This window comes from Syzygium oleosum, unplaced genomic scaffold (assembly GCF_021117445.2).
Source record: "Syzygium oleosum isolate NSW1041296 unplaced genomic scaffold, Sole_v2.1 Sole_v2.21, whole genome shotgun sequence".
Taxonomy (NCBI): domain Eukaryota; kingdom Viridiplantae; phylum Streptophyta; class Magnoliopsida; order Myrtales; family Myrtaceae; genus Syzygium; species Syzygium oleosum.
In genome coordinates this window covers 6,250,589-6,266,046 of record NW_026607505.1, presented here as the reverse complement: position 1 = coordinate 6,266,046, position 15,458 = coordinate 6,250,589, and the positions used below count along the sequence as shown (strand labels likewise).

The window sequence follows — 15,458 nt, the reverse complement described above, 5'->3', positions numbered from 1 at the left end:
GCCACCGGATGCCTAAGTGAGTCCACAAAATCCTAGCACGGGTGCTAATCTCTTCAATGGGGTTTTCCCACGTAGATTTCACGCACCATACGAGAATGCATCCCCCATTCCTCGATCAAACACAAAAGAGTGTCTCATTTTCCACGCAAGTAACGCCGAGCACATTAAGCCCGGAAACTCCTTTCACTTTTGATTTAGAGGGCCAACGCGGATTCACTGATTTAAAACTCCCAATGCGCAAACCAATCCTCGATAAACAAAGAAAGAGCAAACAGGAATAGCATAAATATAAAACGGAACTGCAACATATGAGAGAACTAAATCGCATTATCTCTACTGATCATCGGCAAATTCCCGTGTTCGAGCACTGAAATCGAGTCGCGTACACAATAAATTTAAAGCTTCCCAATAAAAAAACAACGGAGCAAGAACTCATTGAAACTGAAAGCATCATCGTCCTTCACCTAATCATCTTCCTCGGCGTTCAATGACGAGCTCACTTCTCGGACGAGTTAGGCCCTCTCTTCTTGCCGAAGCCCACGACTACAAGAAAATGCCCCCAAAAAAACAAAGAAGCAACCGAAAACCGCAATCAACACACCCATCTCTTCGCAACTGTCGAAATCACTATAAAGGCAGCGAATTTGAACCTAAACGGATCGAAAAATTCACGACGGAAAGTTAACAGAAGGCGGAGATTACCGGCGGTGACGAAGCGGCGGTTGTACTGCATCCGCTTGTGGGCGCGGCCGCGCGGCTTCTTCTTTTTGTCCTGCTTCGCGACCTTCGGCGTCTGCCCCCTCACCTTGCCGGCGCGAGCCAGAGATCCGTGAACCTTACCTGCGAAAAAAGAAGAATGGGGCGTTCCCAGCAGCAATCAGATCTCTAAGCGACCGAAAGGGAACGAAAAAATGAACCGACGAGCGAGCCGAATGGCGGCGGCGGCGATGAAGGAGCTCGCGGATTTTACCCATGGCTGATCAATGCCGGAGAGCTTGCGGCGGTGCTGCGGTCGATCTCGGAGCACGATTCAGGCGGTGGAGATCGGCGAGTTGGGGGAGGATGAAGAGGCGGAGTGTCTAGGGTTAGGGTTTTATGGTGGTGGGAGATGGATTGGGGCTGGGCCGGTTCGTTGGTCATCTGGGCCGGGCTCGGCCCATCTCTGGGAGAATAAGATTTGGGCTTTTTGCTTGAATTCTCTTCTTGGTTATTGTGTTTTGGGCCGCATGTTGAAAAGTTTTCTCTCTTCATCTGATGGTTGCAGCCACCACCGTCTCCTTGGCGGCAAGTCACCGGAAAGTAGTTGCTGCCGTCGCCGACGGCCCAACAGCAATTGGCATGTGGTGGTGATTGTCATTGCCTTGTGCAACCCCTCTCTCTCTCTTGTCTCTCTCTTTCTCGTTTGAGCCTGACGATTGCGATCGGTTACTTCACGGTGGTTGCGTTCTTCAGATGACCAGCTTGAGGCGGTCCAATGAGAGGACCAGCTCGAGGCGATCTTGCGGGAGGAGCATGCTCAACAAACCATTGAGATAATAGCATGTGTTTGTATTATCGGATCAAGGCTTAATGTTTGGGCAAGTTGCTCATCTCTTCTTCTTCTTCTTCTTTATTTTTAAATGACTTTTCTCAATTGATATAATGAAGCCCTCTATCATGTTATTAATAGCATCCTCGAATTGTAGGTATGGCACAAAAATGAACATGGACAAATTTTAGGTATCAGTGCAATGCTACCTATTTTTATTAATCGTGATCTAACTTTAAAACCTAAAACAGGTTTATTAGTAGATTAAAAGCGCAATATGCGAAATATGTTCAAGATCTAATCTACGATATAAACACGTAAAAGTCGTGTTTTAGCGCGTCAGATGAATCTAAACGTGTTGTGTTGACGCAAGCGGCATAAGTTCCTATTTATATGAGTCGGAGCTTGCATAAATGTGATATAACGATCAATTTGCAAGTGGTAGATTTATCGTTCACACATGAAATGGGTACATGTGGCACAAGCCCAATTAGGCTTAATACGAACACACTCGGTTATGCGTTATGAATGTATTATGTAACACTAGAGTGACATGTCAAAAGTAGTTAGCGCTAAGCACGTTATCAAATGCTAAGCAAGGAAACTAACAAGAAAAATAAAATAGCAAAAATGAGAAAAAGAGAAAAGAAAGAGGGGGGTTCGGCCATGGCTAACCGACACTCACTCCAATCAAATGATTTGCAACTGATAATATATCTCGCGGTAACTTTTGCGAAATAGAAGAAACATCTAAGTCATACAAGTAAAGAGATATATTCATTGATAAGAAAAAGAACCAATGAAAATGTAGCAACGCATGTCGCGATAGAATGATGCAAGGATTGCTTGGCACTTGCCAAGGATAGCAATAAAAGTTAAATTGCACGAATTATGCTTTTGAATGAAATTAAGAGATTTTCGAGTATACACAAGTCTGTCAACCGAGGTACAAGTCTGCCAGTCGATTGACAGACTTGTGCGAAGCACAAGCAAACCTGCAGGAAGCTGAAACCTCCCCTCTCGTCATCTCAGGTACGAGAGGCTATTATACCTACTAATTCAGAGATAGCCAATCGTAGTTAACGTGGTGTCTACCTTCACCACCTAAGAGGCCACAAATTCCCTCCAAATCTTTTTCTTTCATGGAGAGAGGGAATACAAAGAGAACATGGAGACGAGCCTCCATCATACCGGAGAATCCTTTCTCCATGTTTTCTTCTTGAGCCTTTTAAGGTCCTACTCAGGACCAAGGGATTGCTTTGCACTTGCCAAGGATAGCAATAAAAGTTGACTTTTGAATGAAATTAAGAGATTTTCAAGCATACACAAGGATGTACTTCGATTCCAATTTTATTTGGGATAATGACACCGATGGTTATTGAATTTTGGCCTAATGTGCGATGTGGCTCATGGAATTTTAATTTATTTGATGTGATCCCCTGAACTTTTGACCAATACACAACGTGACACATTTACCCACTCGTCAAATTTCTGTCAATAAGAATTGTTAAAAGACAGTTTAAATAGGCACTAGAAAACAAACGTTGCTTGCATGCTTAAGCGAAACGATTAAAAAAAACGTCGTTTTTTCTGATAAATCATCTAACGAAACCTTGATGGAGGGTGAAAGTATCGTATAGGTATAAACTTAGAGTTTTTCATGTTGCGAAAAAGAATGTTTAAGCCACGTGAGCCACGATGGGTATGATTTGGGTTTTTGATATATATAATATACCTTTTTGTTTTAAAATTAGCATAAGGTTTCACCTCACAATCTTAGCCGCCTTTATTTGCTATGGAGAAAAGGAAGATCCGTCGCACAAGATACTCCGCGTCGGGTTCCTGCCACGGGGGCATCTTGGGTGGGGCCCCCCACCACGTCATCCGTCGACCAATCAGGGATCGGCTTGGGGCGCACGCGTTGTTCCCCCGCGAATCACGTGAGGAGCACGCTTCGACTTGGACGTACCGTACGCCTTGCACCACCGTATTCCACACTCCTCGGGGGAGAGAGAGACAAAAAGTCCCCCCCCCCCCCCCTCGAAATTTCCGTAATTTTAATTTCCCGTATTTTCACCGGCGGGAGATGCGCAAAAACAAAAAAAAAAACCCAAATCGGCATACTTTGGACTAATTTACCCTTCATTAATTTCAGTCAAATTTTAGTGTCAAATTACTTTATTAAATGGCACGCGGCAAGTGACAAATGGATCGTTTGGGTTTTACATCCGTTTGTGATTTTTGTGATATTAATCCAATTTAACGGAAACTAATAAAGAGTAAATTTGTCACAAGTGTACTAATTCGAGATTTTTAGGCTGTGTTCGTTTCCGGAAAAATATTCTTCCGGAAAATATTTTCCGGGTTTTCCGGTGTTCGGGGGCGGAAAATGTTTCGTTTCCGTAAAATCATATTGCTTCTTTTACACTCACCCCCCCGTTATGATTTTTGTGGTATTAATTCAATTTAACTCGAAACTAATAAAGAGTAAATTTGTCGCGGGAAATATATAAGTTTGGGGTTTTTAAAGGTAATATTTTCTAGGAAAATGATTTCCGGGAAAACATTTTCCAAAAACACAATATTTTCCGCCAAACGAACGGAGCCTTAGTGGTTAAAAAATTAATTTATGGTAAATTTGTTATTTTACTGGGGTTTTTGGTGGTTAAAAAATTAGTTTGAGGCAAATTTGTCACCGGTATATTAGTTTTGGGGTTTTTTGTGATATTAATCCAAAAAAAACACAAAAATCTCATCAAGCATATATTCACCAAAAATTTATAATTTCCATGTTTCGCATATGATTTCATGGCTTTGCTAACGAAGATCACGTCGCGTCGCGAAACATATTACCGGCAATTTCGGTATCCAGAATTTGTAATTTCCGATACTCAAAAAATTTCTGCGCATGACTTTTACGTACACTGTACAGTCTTAATTTTGCTATGGTCATGTTATGATTTCTTGATCGTCGAAACAAAATCCAAGTTTTGCCGTGTCGAGAAAACATATTTTGTACCTTAATTTCCATTAACAAAAAGTTCAATTGCTCTTTAATGCAGCCAAATATTGGTCGTTCGCGGTAATCTAAACAGTTTTTGCTTTCACTTTTGACTTTGGACTTTTTATAATTTCTCGCGCAATTCACTGACTTTGAAATTGGTCCTCAAAAGTCAAAATCTGGTGGAATTTTTTTTTTGCTTGGACTCCTTTCTCCTTTTCATTTTATTTTTATTTTACTTTTGGCACACCAAAGTAAAAAATGCTTGTTTGACAAGAAAAGCGCACACAACTTACAAAACTCAGTCACTCCTATGCAAGTTGCCATTTTATTAAGAGCTCGTTTGATCGAGTCATTAAGTGCTTGAGACCCAAGTATTCAACATGAGCAAAGATTAAATAAGTTTAATCACGTTAACTAAAAAATTCAGACGAGCGATCTTGTCAAAGTTGAGAGCTCATTAATCATCACAGTTCCATTGGAAATCTTTTCCGATATAGCCCCACAAATCCGTGCTTATTGCTTTAGTAAAAAACCCGCCGATCTCTTAATTAACTTTTTCAGTTCTTTCTTATTATCCAATCATCACAAAAAGCACAACATATATAAATTTCTAAGGACATGAAATTTGCATAAAAACATTAGGGAAATTCCAAATAAAAGCCTGCAGTGCCTTCATTTTCTCAAATAAGGGCATGAAGTGGATATTATTTTAAACAAGAGCTTCAAGTGCATTCATTTTCTCAAATATGGACATGAAGTGAATTTTGTTTCAAATAAGGGTATGAAATTGCCATATCAGTTTCAAAGAAGGGCTTGACCTCACCCGACTTAAGGGTATTTTCGTCTTTCCATTTTTTCCTTTTCTGTTTTTTTCTTTCCACAAAAAAGACAAACTTAAAATAGAAAAAAAAGGCCAAAGTTAAAAAGAAAAAAAAAAGGACCACACGGGATCGCCGCCCTCTCCCTGTTATGGCGAGGGCCACTGGTCGACGAGAGTCATTGGCCATCATCACCACCCCACTAACAATGGGACGGCGGCCACAGGCGGGAGAGCTAGCCAGCCCTCCTACTTGTTTAAAATTGTTTTTTGATGAAATCGCCTTTGACCGGCCGGAAAATTTGGCTGACCGGCGAGTCGACGGGATTAGGCCCTTATTTGAAACTGTTATAGCCATTTCAGACCTCTAATTGAGAAAACGATGACATTTTAGGCCCTTATTTGAAACGACGTCCAATAAGTGATGTCCAGTCTTAGAAATAAAATCCTTAACAAAATACATTAACAAAAATAAAAAAAAATGCTTCTTGAATTTTCTTTTTTTCCAGGCTAATAAAAAATCGCAAATGCGAAAAACATTCTCGTGCTATAAAACCTCAAGCGAGACCCCCTCCTCGTTTGGTTGTTCACCATAACCAAACGTTAGGGTTTTCATCATTTCTCTCTCTCCTCTCTGTCCTAAATCCTCAAAAGCTTCGACCACGCAGAGAGAGAGAGAGAGAGAGAGCGACGCGCGCAGCAAGGGCCGCGCAATGTCGGACCAGACGCAGCCGCCGGTCGACCAGCTCGCCGCCGCCTCCCTCTCCGACGCCGTCCCCAAGCACGACTTCTCCGACCGGGTCCCGATCCGCTCCATCCTCGCCCGCCCCGACGGCGGCTCCGGTCTCGCCGGCCGGCGGGCCCGCGTCGGCGGCTGGGTCAAGACCGGCCGGAAGCAGGGGAGCGGCTCCTTCGCGTTCCTCGAGGTGAACGACGGCTCGTGCCCGATGAACCTCCAGGTCATCGTCGACTCGGCCGTGGCCGATCTCGGCCTGCTCGTGCCGACCGGCACGTGCGTGGCCCTCGAGGGCGTGCTCAAGGTCCCCCCCGAGGGGACGAAGCAGAAGATTGAGCTCCGGGTCGAGGAGGTCGTCCACGTCGGCCCCGTCGACCCGGCCAAGTACCCGCTGCCGAAGACTAAGCTCACGCTCGAGTTCCTGAGGGACGTCGTGCATCTGAGGCCGAAGACCAACACGGTACGTGTGTGGACATGCGTGTGTTCTTCAATTTGCTTCTTAAATTCATGTGCTCTGTGCCGCTGCTCGTGAAAAGATGTGAAAATTCTGGTTAAGAGTTCATGGTTGCTGCTTAAGGGGTGTGGTGTATTGAAAAGCAGGAGCGAGGTGAAGCCTTACGTATGCGACGACTTCAATTTGCTCTTTGTTCTAATGTAGTAAGATTGTGTTTTTGATGCCCATTTAGGCGAATATCTGTCAAAGGTTGATTTTTTGCCGGTTGGTTTCGTAACTTCTTTACCCATCTGGAAAGAATGGGGAGAAAAAGCTTTATAATCATCCAAATCTTGTATAAATCTGGTAACCAGAGTAGTTTCCTTGATTAAAAAAAAAGTGGTTTTGCAGAATCTGAGTGATTGTTAGGATTTGATAGGCAAAATGCATGTTGACATCCACTTAAAAGATGTTAACAAATTGAGTCTATTGGTTGTTGTCTGCTCATGAAGGAGTCTTGTATTAACTCATTGACAATCCGTGAGAAATTCTACAAAAATGGGAAAGAAATTTCAACTGTGATGTTTCCCTCATGTCATTGCCAATCTTTTTCTGAATGATTGATGCTTTCAGATTTCTGCCGTGGCTCGGATCCGTAATGCGTTGGCTTATGCGACTCACACATTCTTCCAAAAGCATGGTTTTCTCTATATACACACTCCAATTATCACCACTAGTGACTGCGAGGGTGCAGGTGAAATGTTTCAAGTAACAACTCTGATAAGTGAGGCTGAGAGGGTGGAGAAGGAGCTGATCAAGAACCCTCCTCCATCTGAAGCGGAAATTGAAGCTGCTAAGCTTCTTGTAAAAGAGAAGGGAGAGGTAGTTGCACAGCTGAAATCTGCTAAAGCTAGTAAGGCGGATATCACAGCATCTGTGGCTGTGCTAACAAAGGCCAAAGAGAACCTCTCAAGGCTGGAAGAGAGATTCAAACTAAAACCTGGTATCCCACAAAAGGATGGAAAGATAGATTATGACCACGATTTTTTCGCCCGTCAAGCATTCTTGACTGTTTCTGGACAATTACAAGTGGAGACTTATGCATGTGCTGTTAGTAGCGTTTACACATTTGGTCCGACTTTCCGTGCTGAGAACTCTCATACATCGAGGCATTTGGCAGAATTTTGGATGGTGGAGCCTGAAATAGCTTTTGCAGATCTGAAGGTAAAGTCATCTCAGTCCTTCAGTCTGATTGAAAACGGTTGACATATAGCAAATTTCAGCATCTACATGAGAATTTATATATCTATTCCTGTTTAGTTCCTTCTTATTGTTTCTTTATTATTGGTTGATTTCTTCTTGTAATGGGTAAATTTAAGAGGATAGTACACCAAGTCTCCAATGTACATACTTGTTAAATAGAATTTCTTTTGCTGATAACATGAGTAGTTTGTCCTCTAGGTACGTAAATGTAAGTGGTTGGATGTAGTATTGCCTTTTCAGTTTTTACTTTAAGTTAAATAATGTCTAGGAGGGAATAATCTGGTCCGTTTCCTTTGATGATGATGTGCCCATTACTTTTACCATTTTTATGCAAAATCGTTTGTTACATTAAAGGGTTCTATATTCTGTTCGTGTGTAGGATGACATGAACTGTGCAGAGGCATATGTGAAGTTTTTATGTAACTGGTTACTGGACAACTGCCTTGATGATATGGACTTCATGGCCAAGAATTTTGACAAAACTTGCATTGATCGTCTAAGAACAGTTGCTTCAACCCCCTTTGAGCGTATCTCTTACACTGAAGCTGTGGAGCTATTAGTGGAGGCCGTGAAGGGTGGTAAACAATTTGAGAATAAGGTGGAATGGGGCATCGATTTAGCATCTGAGCATGAAAGGTATGTACTTGCATGACTACGCGTGTGTTTGGTACGGCTTTTCCCCAGCTGCAAAAGTTGAGAAAGAAGGTGCTTTGGCATTTCGAGGTCTTTGATAAAAATCTCATAGCAGTGACACCCTCGCAGCTGAAATACTTCCACAATTTTCACAAAACCGCCTCTAGTAGCTTTGAGGTGCCGCAACTATTAAGTTTTTTTAAAGATAATTTTATTAGCACAAAAATACCCAAACAAAAAAAGATTAATATGCTAATTCCATAATAATAAAAACATAAATATTAATTATAACTACAATACTAATAATAACCATATTGATGATACTTATAATAATCAATAATTCTACTATTATTGTATTATTCATTTCGAATTTTCATTAATATTTTTCCCTAGAAGGAAAGTTTGCAACTTTTCTAAAATTTGATATAATAACATTACTATATTAATTTCGTAATAGCAATAATAATAAAAAACAAAAAAATACAGAGTCATAATAACAGTAGTGTTATTATAATAATTATTATTGTTACTGTATGGTGCAAATGGTATATTGAAAAAATTCTAATAATATGGACATAATAGTTGGTAGCAACTCTACATAATGTTATAAATCTTTTTAGCCATTTTGATAACCACAGTAATCTTGCAGTAGCTTTTGCTAAATGCAATAGTCAACCGTAGCCATGGTGCAACACTTTTAAAAGATGTATTGCCAGACGCATGTGCTTCGAAACAGCACAGCACAGCCACATCTGTACCAAACAAACTCCATGTGTACTATCTGATAACTGATGGTTGTTAAACTTTGTTTTGGCCAATTTCACAGATACTTGACAGAGGTGAAATTCCAGAAGCCCGTTATTGTGTACAATTACCCGAAAGGAATTAAAGCATTCTATATGAGGCTCAATGATGACTCAAAGACAGTCGCAGCCATGGATGTTCTCGTACCAAAGGTAGGACAATTACTTGCTAGTCACAAATGAAACTTTTGCAGACCATGAGGGAAGACATAATTAGCAAAATCGCTAGGGATTAAAAGCAACTGTTAGAAAACTGGTTGGCAGGCTTTATCGTTGTGTGTACTGTTCTTCCAAGTCTGATATATTCACTTGTCGCTTTCAGGTAGGAGAGTTAATTGGCGGAAGCCAAAGGGAAGAGCGCTATGAGGTTATTCGTGATAGGTATATTTCCTCGTCATTTTACCATTTATGTAATAGTTTCTTCAACCCTAGATGCAAAGTGGTAATAAAATCAGGTCTAATTGCTCAAATTACATTTTTATCAGGATACTTGAGATGGGGCTGCCCCTGGATCCCTACGAATGGTATCTTGACCTGCGGCGATATGGGACTGTCAAACATTGCGGATTTGGTTTGGGCTTTGAACGGATGATTCTATTCGCTACTGGTATCGACAACATTAGGGATGTCATCCCATTCCCAAGGTACCCGGGAAGAGCGGATCTATGAGGACACACGCAGGGTAGCAGACCCATGAGCCGATACACTCTGATTACTGAAACTTATTATTTGCTTCTCTCATTTGAGAAAAAGTAATGCAACCTTAGCTTACGTTTTTCTACTTTTCCAATAGTGGCTGAGTTTCTTTCTAGATGGCATTGCACACTGAAATTACTGTGGAGTTGTTCTCTGCTATGCAAACATTTCCTCTTGGGTATGTTTTGATAAGTTGGTGTTTTCACACTAGTATATACTTGTTGCTGAAATAGTCTTCTTGTTTGAGGGCATGAATGGTTTTGTTTGTACCGGATAAAGTGACTGTAGATATTGTCCAAGATTGAGCTATTCATGTTGGAATGCTTTATGCCCGATCAAAATCTGGTCATTATTCATGCCGAAGAGAACTGATCCTGGAGCAATCAGCTCTCTTGGAGTGGTTAGTACCTCGACACATGACAGATTTCGCGTGGTAAAGCAATTTCTTCGGGTTTGTTCGGTCATTGTGATTGAAATGAGATCAGAAAAGTTACGCTGCAAAAAGTCGATACTGAAAAAAGAACGATGGAAAATCAAAGTACTGTGCTGCAAACATTAGGGTTTAGATTGAAAGGTTCGCTTCGGCACGAATGTTTGGACTGCTTTGGGACCTGATTTATCAGGTCAAGAGCAAGATGCTGGGGGAATAATGCTAATCAGATGAGCTCATTAGCCCCATTCACAAGTTTGAAAAAAGTTAGGTGACTTCACTTCTTGCTTGGACTGATTGAGAAAATTTATGGTGGATTGGTGATAGAAAACATGAAATTTAGGAAAAAATTTACTATGTCTATATATATTATAGATGGATCTTTATATGTGTACCAGAAATTAATCCACTTTAGAATATAACTTTATCTAAAGTAGCAATCTTAACCGGGTCATGTCACTACGTGAGTATAACTTTCTATAAAAGAAGAATGCGATTCTGACTAGAGTTGAGTGGTTATCAATACATCCCTGACTGGATTGGTGCTTTCTTGTTAGATAGAGGCGATGTTTGGATTCATTTATTGTTTTTATTAATAAACAATAAAGTCATTTAACTTATTTTTATTTTGGTTTTAAACGTTTCTTAATGAAAATAATGTTTGGTTACATCATGTAACAAATATTTATTTAACATTAGTATAAGTGCATTTTTTGATTGCTTTTACTTATAGGCTTTATTGTCAAAATAGTATCAACTCGTTAAATTAACAAAACTAGCGAATTTATTCATCGATAACATTAGAAAAACTTATCTATTTATTAATCGAAAACAATACAGTTTCTGTTTCCTAGACATATCAAATTCTAATTATTAAAGGTGAATAAAAACTTCAAAAGCGCTAATAACTCTTAAAACACGATACACGAGGGATTGTTATGTATTGGTAACGATATGTTGACATGGATGTAATTGAATTGCAATTTTATCCTTCACTCTTTTGGCACTAAAGTTTCTTTTTTCATTAATCTAGAATTAGAGATACCTAAAATCACCATTCTAATCATGAAAAGCAAATCTTTCTACTTCCAAAATATTGAACAATATTGATTTTTATATTTGAAAAAAACTAATTTTATTATAACTGTTCAAGCTGGTGATTTCATGTGAAAATTTGTTTTTCCACTTTTAAGAACCAATCTGTTTACATAAATATAAGAAAATGGGCTCCGAGATTTATGAAAAGGTTTTTGAATATTTAGAAAATTTCAGATACTGAACTGGTTCAATGACCCATTTTTTGTCTTTCTTCCTTTTATTTGCCTGAAAATCAAAATGGAAAGCTAGAAATTTGTTTCCGTCATTTTCGACTTGAAATAAAATGAAAATTTCTTTTTAGGATTATAGAAACTAAAAAATAAAATTTTAATTTGTTAAAAGATTATGAAAAACAAAAAACTTTAGATGACAAGTTTCATTGCTTCAGAAGTTTAAAATTTCTTTAGAGTGACTTTATTATAACTTTTTGCTTTTTGCAAATCTTTGCGACGACGCATACAATTTTTAACTTTTTCTTTTTGTATTTTAAATACATGAAATTTTCATCACATGTAAATTCACATGCAATTTTCTCTTAATTTTAAGATTTGGCCAATATTTTAGAATTTTGGAATCTGCAACGACAGCGTTTTGGCAGACTGAACCCGAGTTTCCGCCGGAGTAGAAGTCCAGTTCGTTCTGCTGTGGAAACGAAGATCGCCAGTTTGAATTAGGAGGAGCTCGAAAGCTATGATGGCGATGAAGCGGCTGTCGAAGAAATGGAGGAAGCCTCGCCGCGGCGGCCACTTCTCTCTCCCCACCCGTGACGATCCCTCTCTCGACGATTCTCGTCCCATGGACACGCAAGGTCTCTCTGCCCCTTTTCTCAAATTTATTCTTTTTTTTGCGCGCGTTTTCTCGTTTTGGGGACCTCAAAATGAACGCGAGAGAGGAGGGAAGATCAAAGAAGCTTAGCATCGGTTCGTGTTTCGTCGCTTGATCCCTTCGGGCAACTAAAATTTCGCATTTTGGGCGTCTTTGAATGAAACCCATCTGGGGAAAGTTACTTTACTCCGATTGGGTTTGTTTGTGGGTTGGGATTGTACCGGTTCTTTTTTTTATGTTTTTTTCGGTCTGGGAGTTTGAGTCATGATCAGTAATTGTGAATGGCATTTGTTGCATTTGGCTCTAGGATGGATTTGTTTTTCCTGGAATGCAGCAGTGAAGCCAACTGAGATTTGTTCTTTAGGACCGATTTTGCTCTGCATTGGTTTACGTTTGTACGGTTCTTTTTGGGCGTCTTGAAATGAAACCCATCTAGGGAAAGTTATTGTACTCCAATTTGGTTTGTATGTGGGTAGGATTGTACCGGTTCTTTTTTGTTTGTTTGTTGGGTCTGGGAATTTGAACCATGATCAGTAACTGTGAATGGCACTTGTTGTGTTTGGCTCTAGGATGGTTTTGTTTTTACTGGAATGGCAGCAGTGAAGCCAACTGAGATTTGCTCTTTAGGATCGATTTTGCTGTGCATTGGGTTACACTCGTGTGGTTCTTTCTTCCTCCTTGTGCAGAGCAAGAGGAGTTGGTTCGGTCGCTCGAAAAGAGTCAAGCGGTACAGAGTCTCTGTTGGAGGGTAAATTGGTGACGAAACGAGCTATATGTCTTCAATCTGATCGGATCATATAACCTATATTAGTATTTTTGTTAGTGCTTTTTTTTAAGCTGATGCATTCTAAAATTTAATTGACATCTCAATCTTTTCTCAAACTTCTTATTATTGCAGAGTGTATTTGCGGCATTTCTCTTTTGCTTTGCTGCCTTCCTCGTCTATTCCATATACCGGCAGGCTACATCTCCATGGGAATTGGTATGTTAGTGATGATCCACCATTAAAGTTAGATTATTGTTCTTCTCTTGTTTTAAGATGACTGGGGTTTAGTGGTTGCTGAAATACCTAGAGTAAGTCTTTTAAGTGTCCTACCTGAAGTATCATACAACTAAATTAAGTAGGATTATGTGGTTCAGGTTTCCTTTGTTTGCACATTTTATCTTTCTGGTATGGATAGATCCATATATTCATGGTATTTTGAGACAATTTTGGGCATGCATTATAAAGGCTGGGAGCATGATACTGCTTTTAATTGTTGCATGGCTGGTGAAGTTAGCGAAACAGTAATTCTGAATTGTCCACTTGTCTATAGTTCAAAAATCATTTTTCTTCTAGATGCTGTATATTAGAACATCTTAACATGGTTTCCCCTTTTAATCAGCGACATCACGCTTACTTCATGGAGGAGGCTCCTTCTTGGATGATTATATTTGCAGGTGGGTTTCTCTCAATCACTTCTTGAGCCGTGATTATAATCGGCTGGTCATGTCTTGCCCCATTCTTCTCATTTTTTGGTTTTATTTATATCAATAGCTTAGCGGACGTGTCGCATTAAAATAGAAGTGTACATTGTGTAGAAATAGTTCTTTCCCACTCAATTCCTATGAGATGTTGGCTGAAGAGTCTCAAATACCAACTTCACTTTGGCTGTGCTCCTAATTAACATTACTTATACCTGTGCTTGCCAACATAAATCTTTTTCTTTATCCCACAATAATTTTCTTTAGCTTTAGTAAGAATACCTGTCTCTGATGGTTTATCTGTTTAAGTTCAATTTGAGCTTCCACAGCTTTGATTTTAGGAATGTGCCCTTTCTTTCATTTTGTTGCATGGTTTGAGTAGTTATGTTAATGTGGAGCATTTGGCATGAACAATGCTAATCAAAACTACCCGCAGACTGGATTGCTGTTTTAGCTTGCTCTATGGCTATTGTTGGGCTTATTCAAAACACAAGACAATATAGACAGTGGCTTTGGTATTCGTGCTTCACCAGCATTATACCAGCAATGTTTTGGCTGTATTACTTGTTGAGGTACAAAATTTCTTCTCTGTGGTTCATACTTTGAAGTTTTGAACTCCTCTTTTACCAAAACAGCACGGTTTAAATTTTTATAAATCCCATCCCGCCCCACCTTTAGTTTCAATGCATTGCTACATCCTTATTGCCTGACATCTTTTGTAGTCAGAGATGCTTCTTCACTCATATAGTTCATCACTTGAAAAATGAATCTATTCCTTTTTCTGCCTGTGGTTTTCTCGAACTAGTAGAGCACTATCCTTTATATTAGATACACGTGCATTGAGATGACAATTAGTACCTAGATATTTCACCTGTTGGACCTTATGACTGGTATTATATTCTATGCCTTGATGTGTTATTGCTTATCTAGGTCATTAACATACTATTGTAAGTTATCTGATTGTGAAGATGAATCTAATGGTTTTGCACCAGAATTCCAAGATTTCGCTGGGATGTTTTATGGCTCCCGTTGGGACCTCTTGGGTGAGTTCCAAAAAATAACATCTGTTCTGGCTGCTATTATGGTTTTCCGAGAAATTAACATTCTTGAACACAAAAATGGCAGCGGAGCTGGCATCTGTCTATATGTGGATCACGTACTGCGCGAATCATCAGAAGAAGTGAGAAAACTTCGAGGCTATATGTATGCTTATAAAGCTAGCTGAAGAGTTGAAGATCACTACTAGTCTGCTCATGTTTTTATCACTCATCACTGAAGATCGTTGGACCGAGTCATTAAGCAGATGGATAGTTACTCAAGGCCGTTTCGATCTTTCTTGAATTTACACAGTATTAACCGAAGAAGTTTAGTCCAGTCGTCCCACTGCAGAGTTTATTGCAAAGAGGGCTGCCTTCATCTTCGTGCGATGTGTAGCAGTTGTTTGGTCCTGGACATACTTCAAAAATAGTGACTCAGTTTATGAGAATTGTAGGGTAATGTGTGGAGATGCGATTGATTGCTCCATCCATCTGGATGTTCACTTGTGAACATTAAGAAAAATGTCCAAAATATCGGTCGGAAGTTTGCAGCTAATGCAGGAGGCTGATGATATGGTATCAAGAACTTGTCGACAACACATTAATGTTACTTTTAGCAAAAAAAAAAAAACACATTAATGTTACTTGTGACGGTCACCATGCGCGGCAAGCAGACGATAAAGGAGTGAGG

The 15,458-nt window shown here is 39.8% G+C and overlaps 3 protein-coding genes across 3 annotated transcripts; 2 read left to right on the top strand and 1 right to left on the bottom strand.

Moving 5' to 3' along the window:
- Window positions 1-255: 255 nt before the first annotated feature.
- On the bottom strand, window positions 256-1,119 carry LOC115671353 (40S ribosomal protein S30). Its single transcript, XM_030592903.2, has 3 exons — window positions 971-1,119; window positions 703-840; window positions 256-543 (listed from the first exon to the last, which is right to left on the bottom strand). Exons 1-3 carry the CDS (start codon window positions 972-974, stop codon window positions 497-499), a joined length of 189 nt encoding a protein of 62 aa, XP_030448763.1. The 5' UTR covers window positions 975-1,119; the 3' UTR covers window positions 256-496.
- A 4,803-nt stretch (window positions 1,120-5,922) lies between these two features.
- On the top strand, window positions 5,923-10,126 carry LOC115671003 (asparagine--tRNA ligase, cytoplasmic 1-like). The gene is made up of 6 exons (XM_030592428.2): window positions 5,923-6,545; window positions 7,152-7,742; window positions 8,161-8,417; window positions 9,241-9,370; window positions 9,540-9,598; window positions 9,703-10,126. The coding sequence occupies exons 1-6, from the start codon at window positions 6,063-6,065 to the stop codon at window positions 9,884-9,886; spliced, it is 1,704 nt and encodes a 567-aa protein (XP_030448288.2). The 5' UTR covers window positions 5,923-6,062; the 3' UTR covers window positions 9,887-10,126.
- A 1,951-nt stretch (window positions 10,127-12,077) lies between these two features.
- LOC115671004 (uncharacterized) lies at window positions 12,078-15,258 on the top strand. The gene is made up of 7 exons (XM_030592429.2): window positions 12,078-12,249; window positions 12,953-13,014; window positions 13,165-13,248; window positions 13,652-13,706; window positions 14,167-14,302; window positions 14,723-14,773; window positions 14,856-15,258. The coding sequence occupies exons 1-7, from the start codon at window positions 12,132-12,134 to the stop codon at window positions 14,953-14,955; spliced, it is 606 nt and encodes a 201-aa protein (XP_030448289.2). The 5' UTR covers window positions 12,078-12,131; the 3' UTR covers window positions 14,956-15,258.
- The last annotated feature ends 200 nt before the right edge of the window (window positions 15,259-15,458 follow it).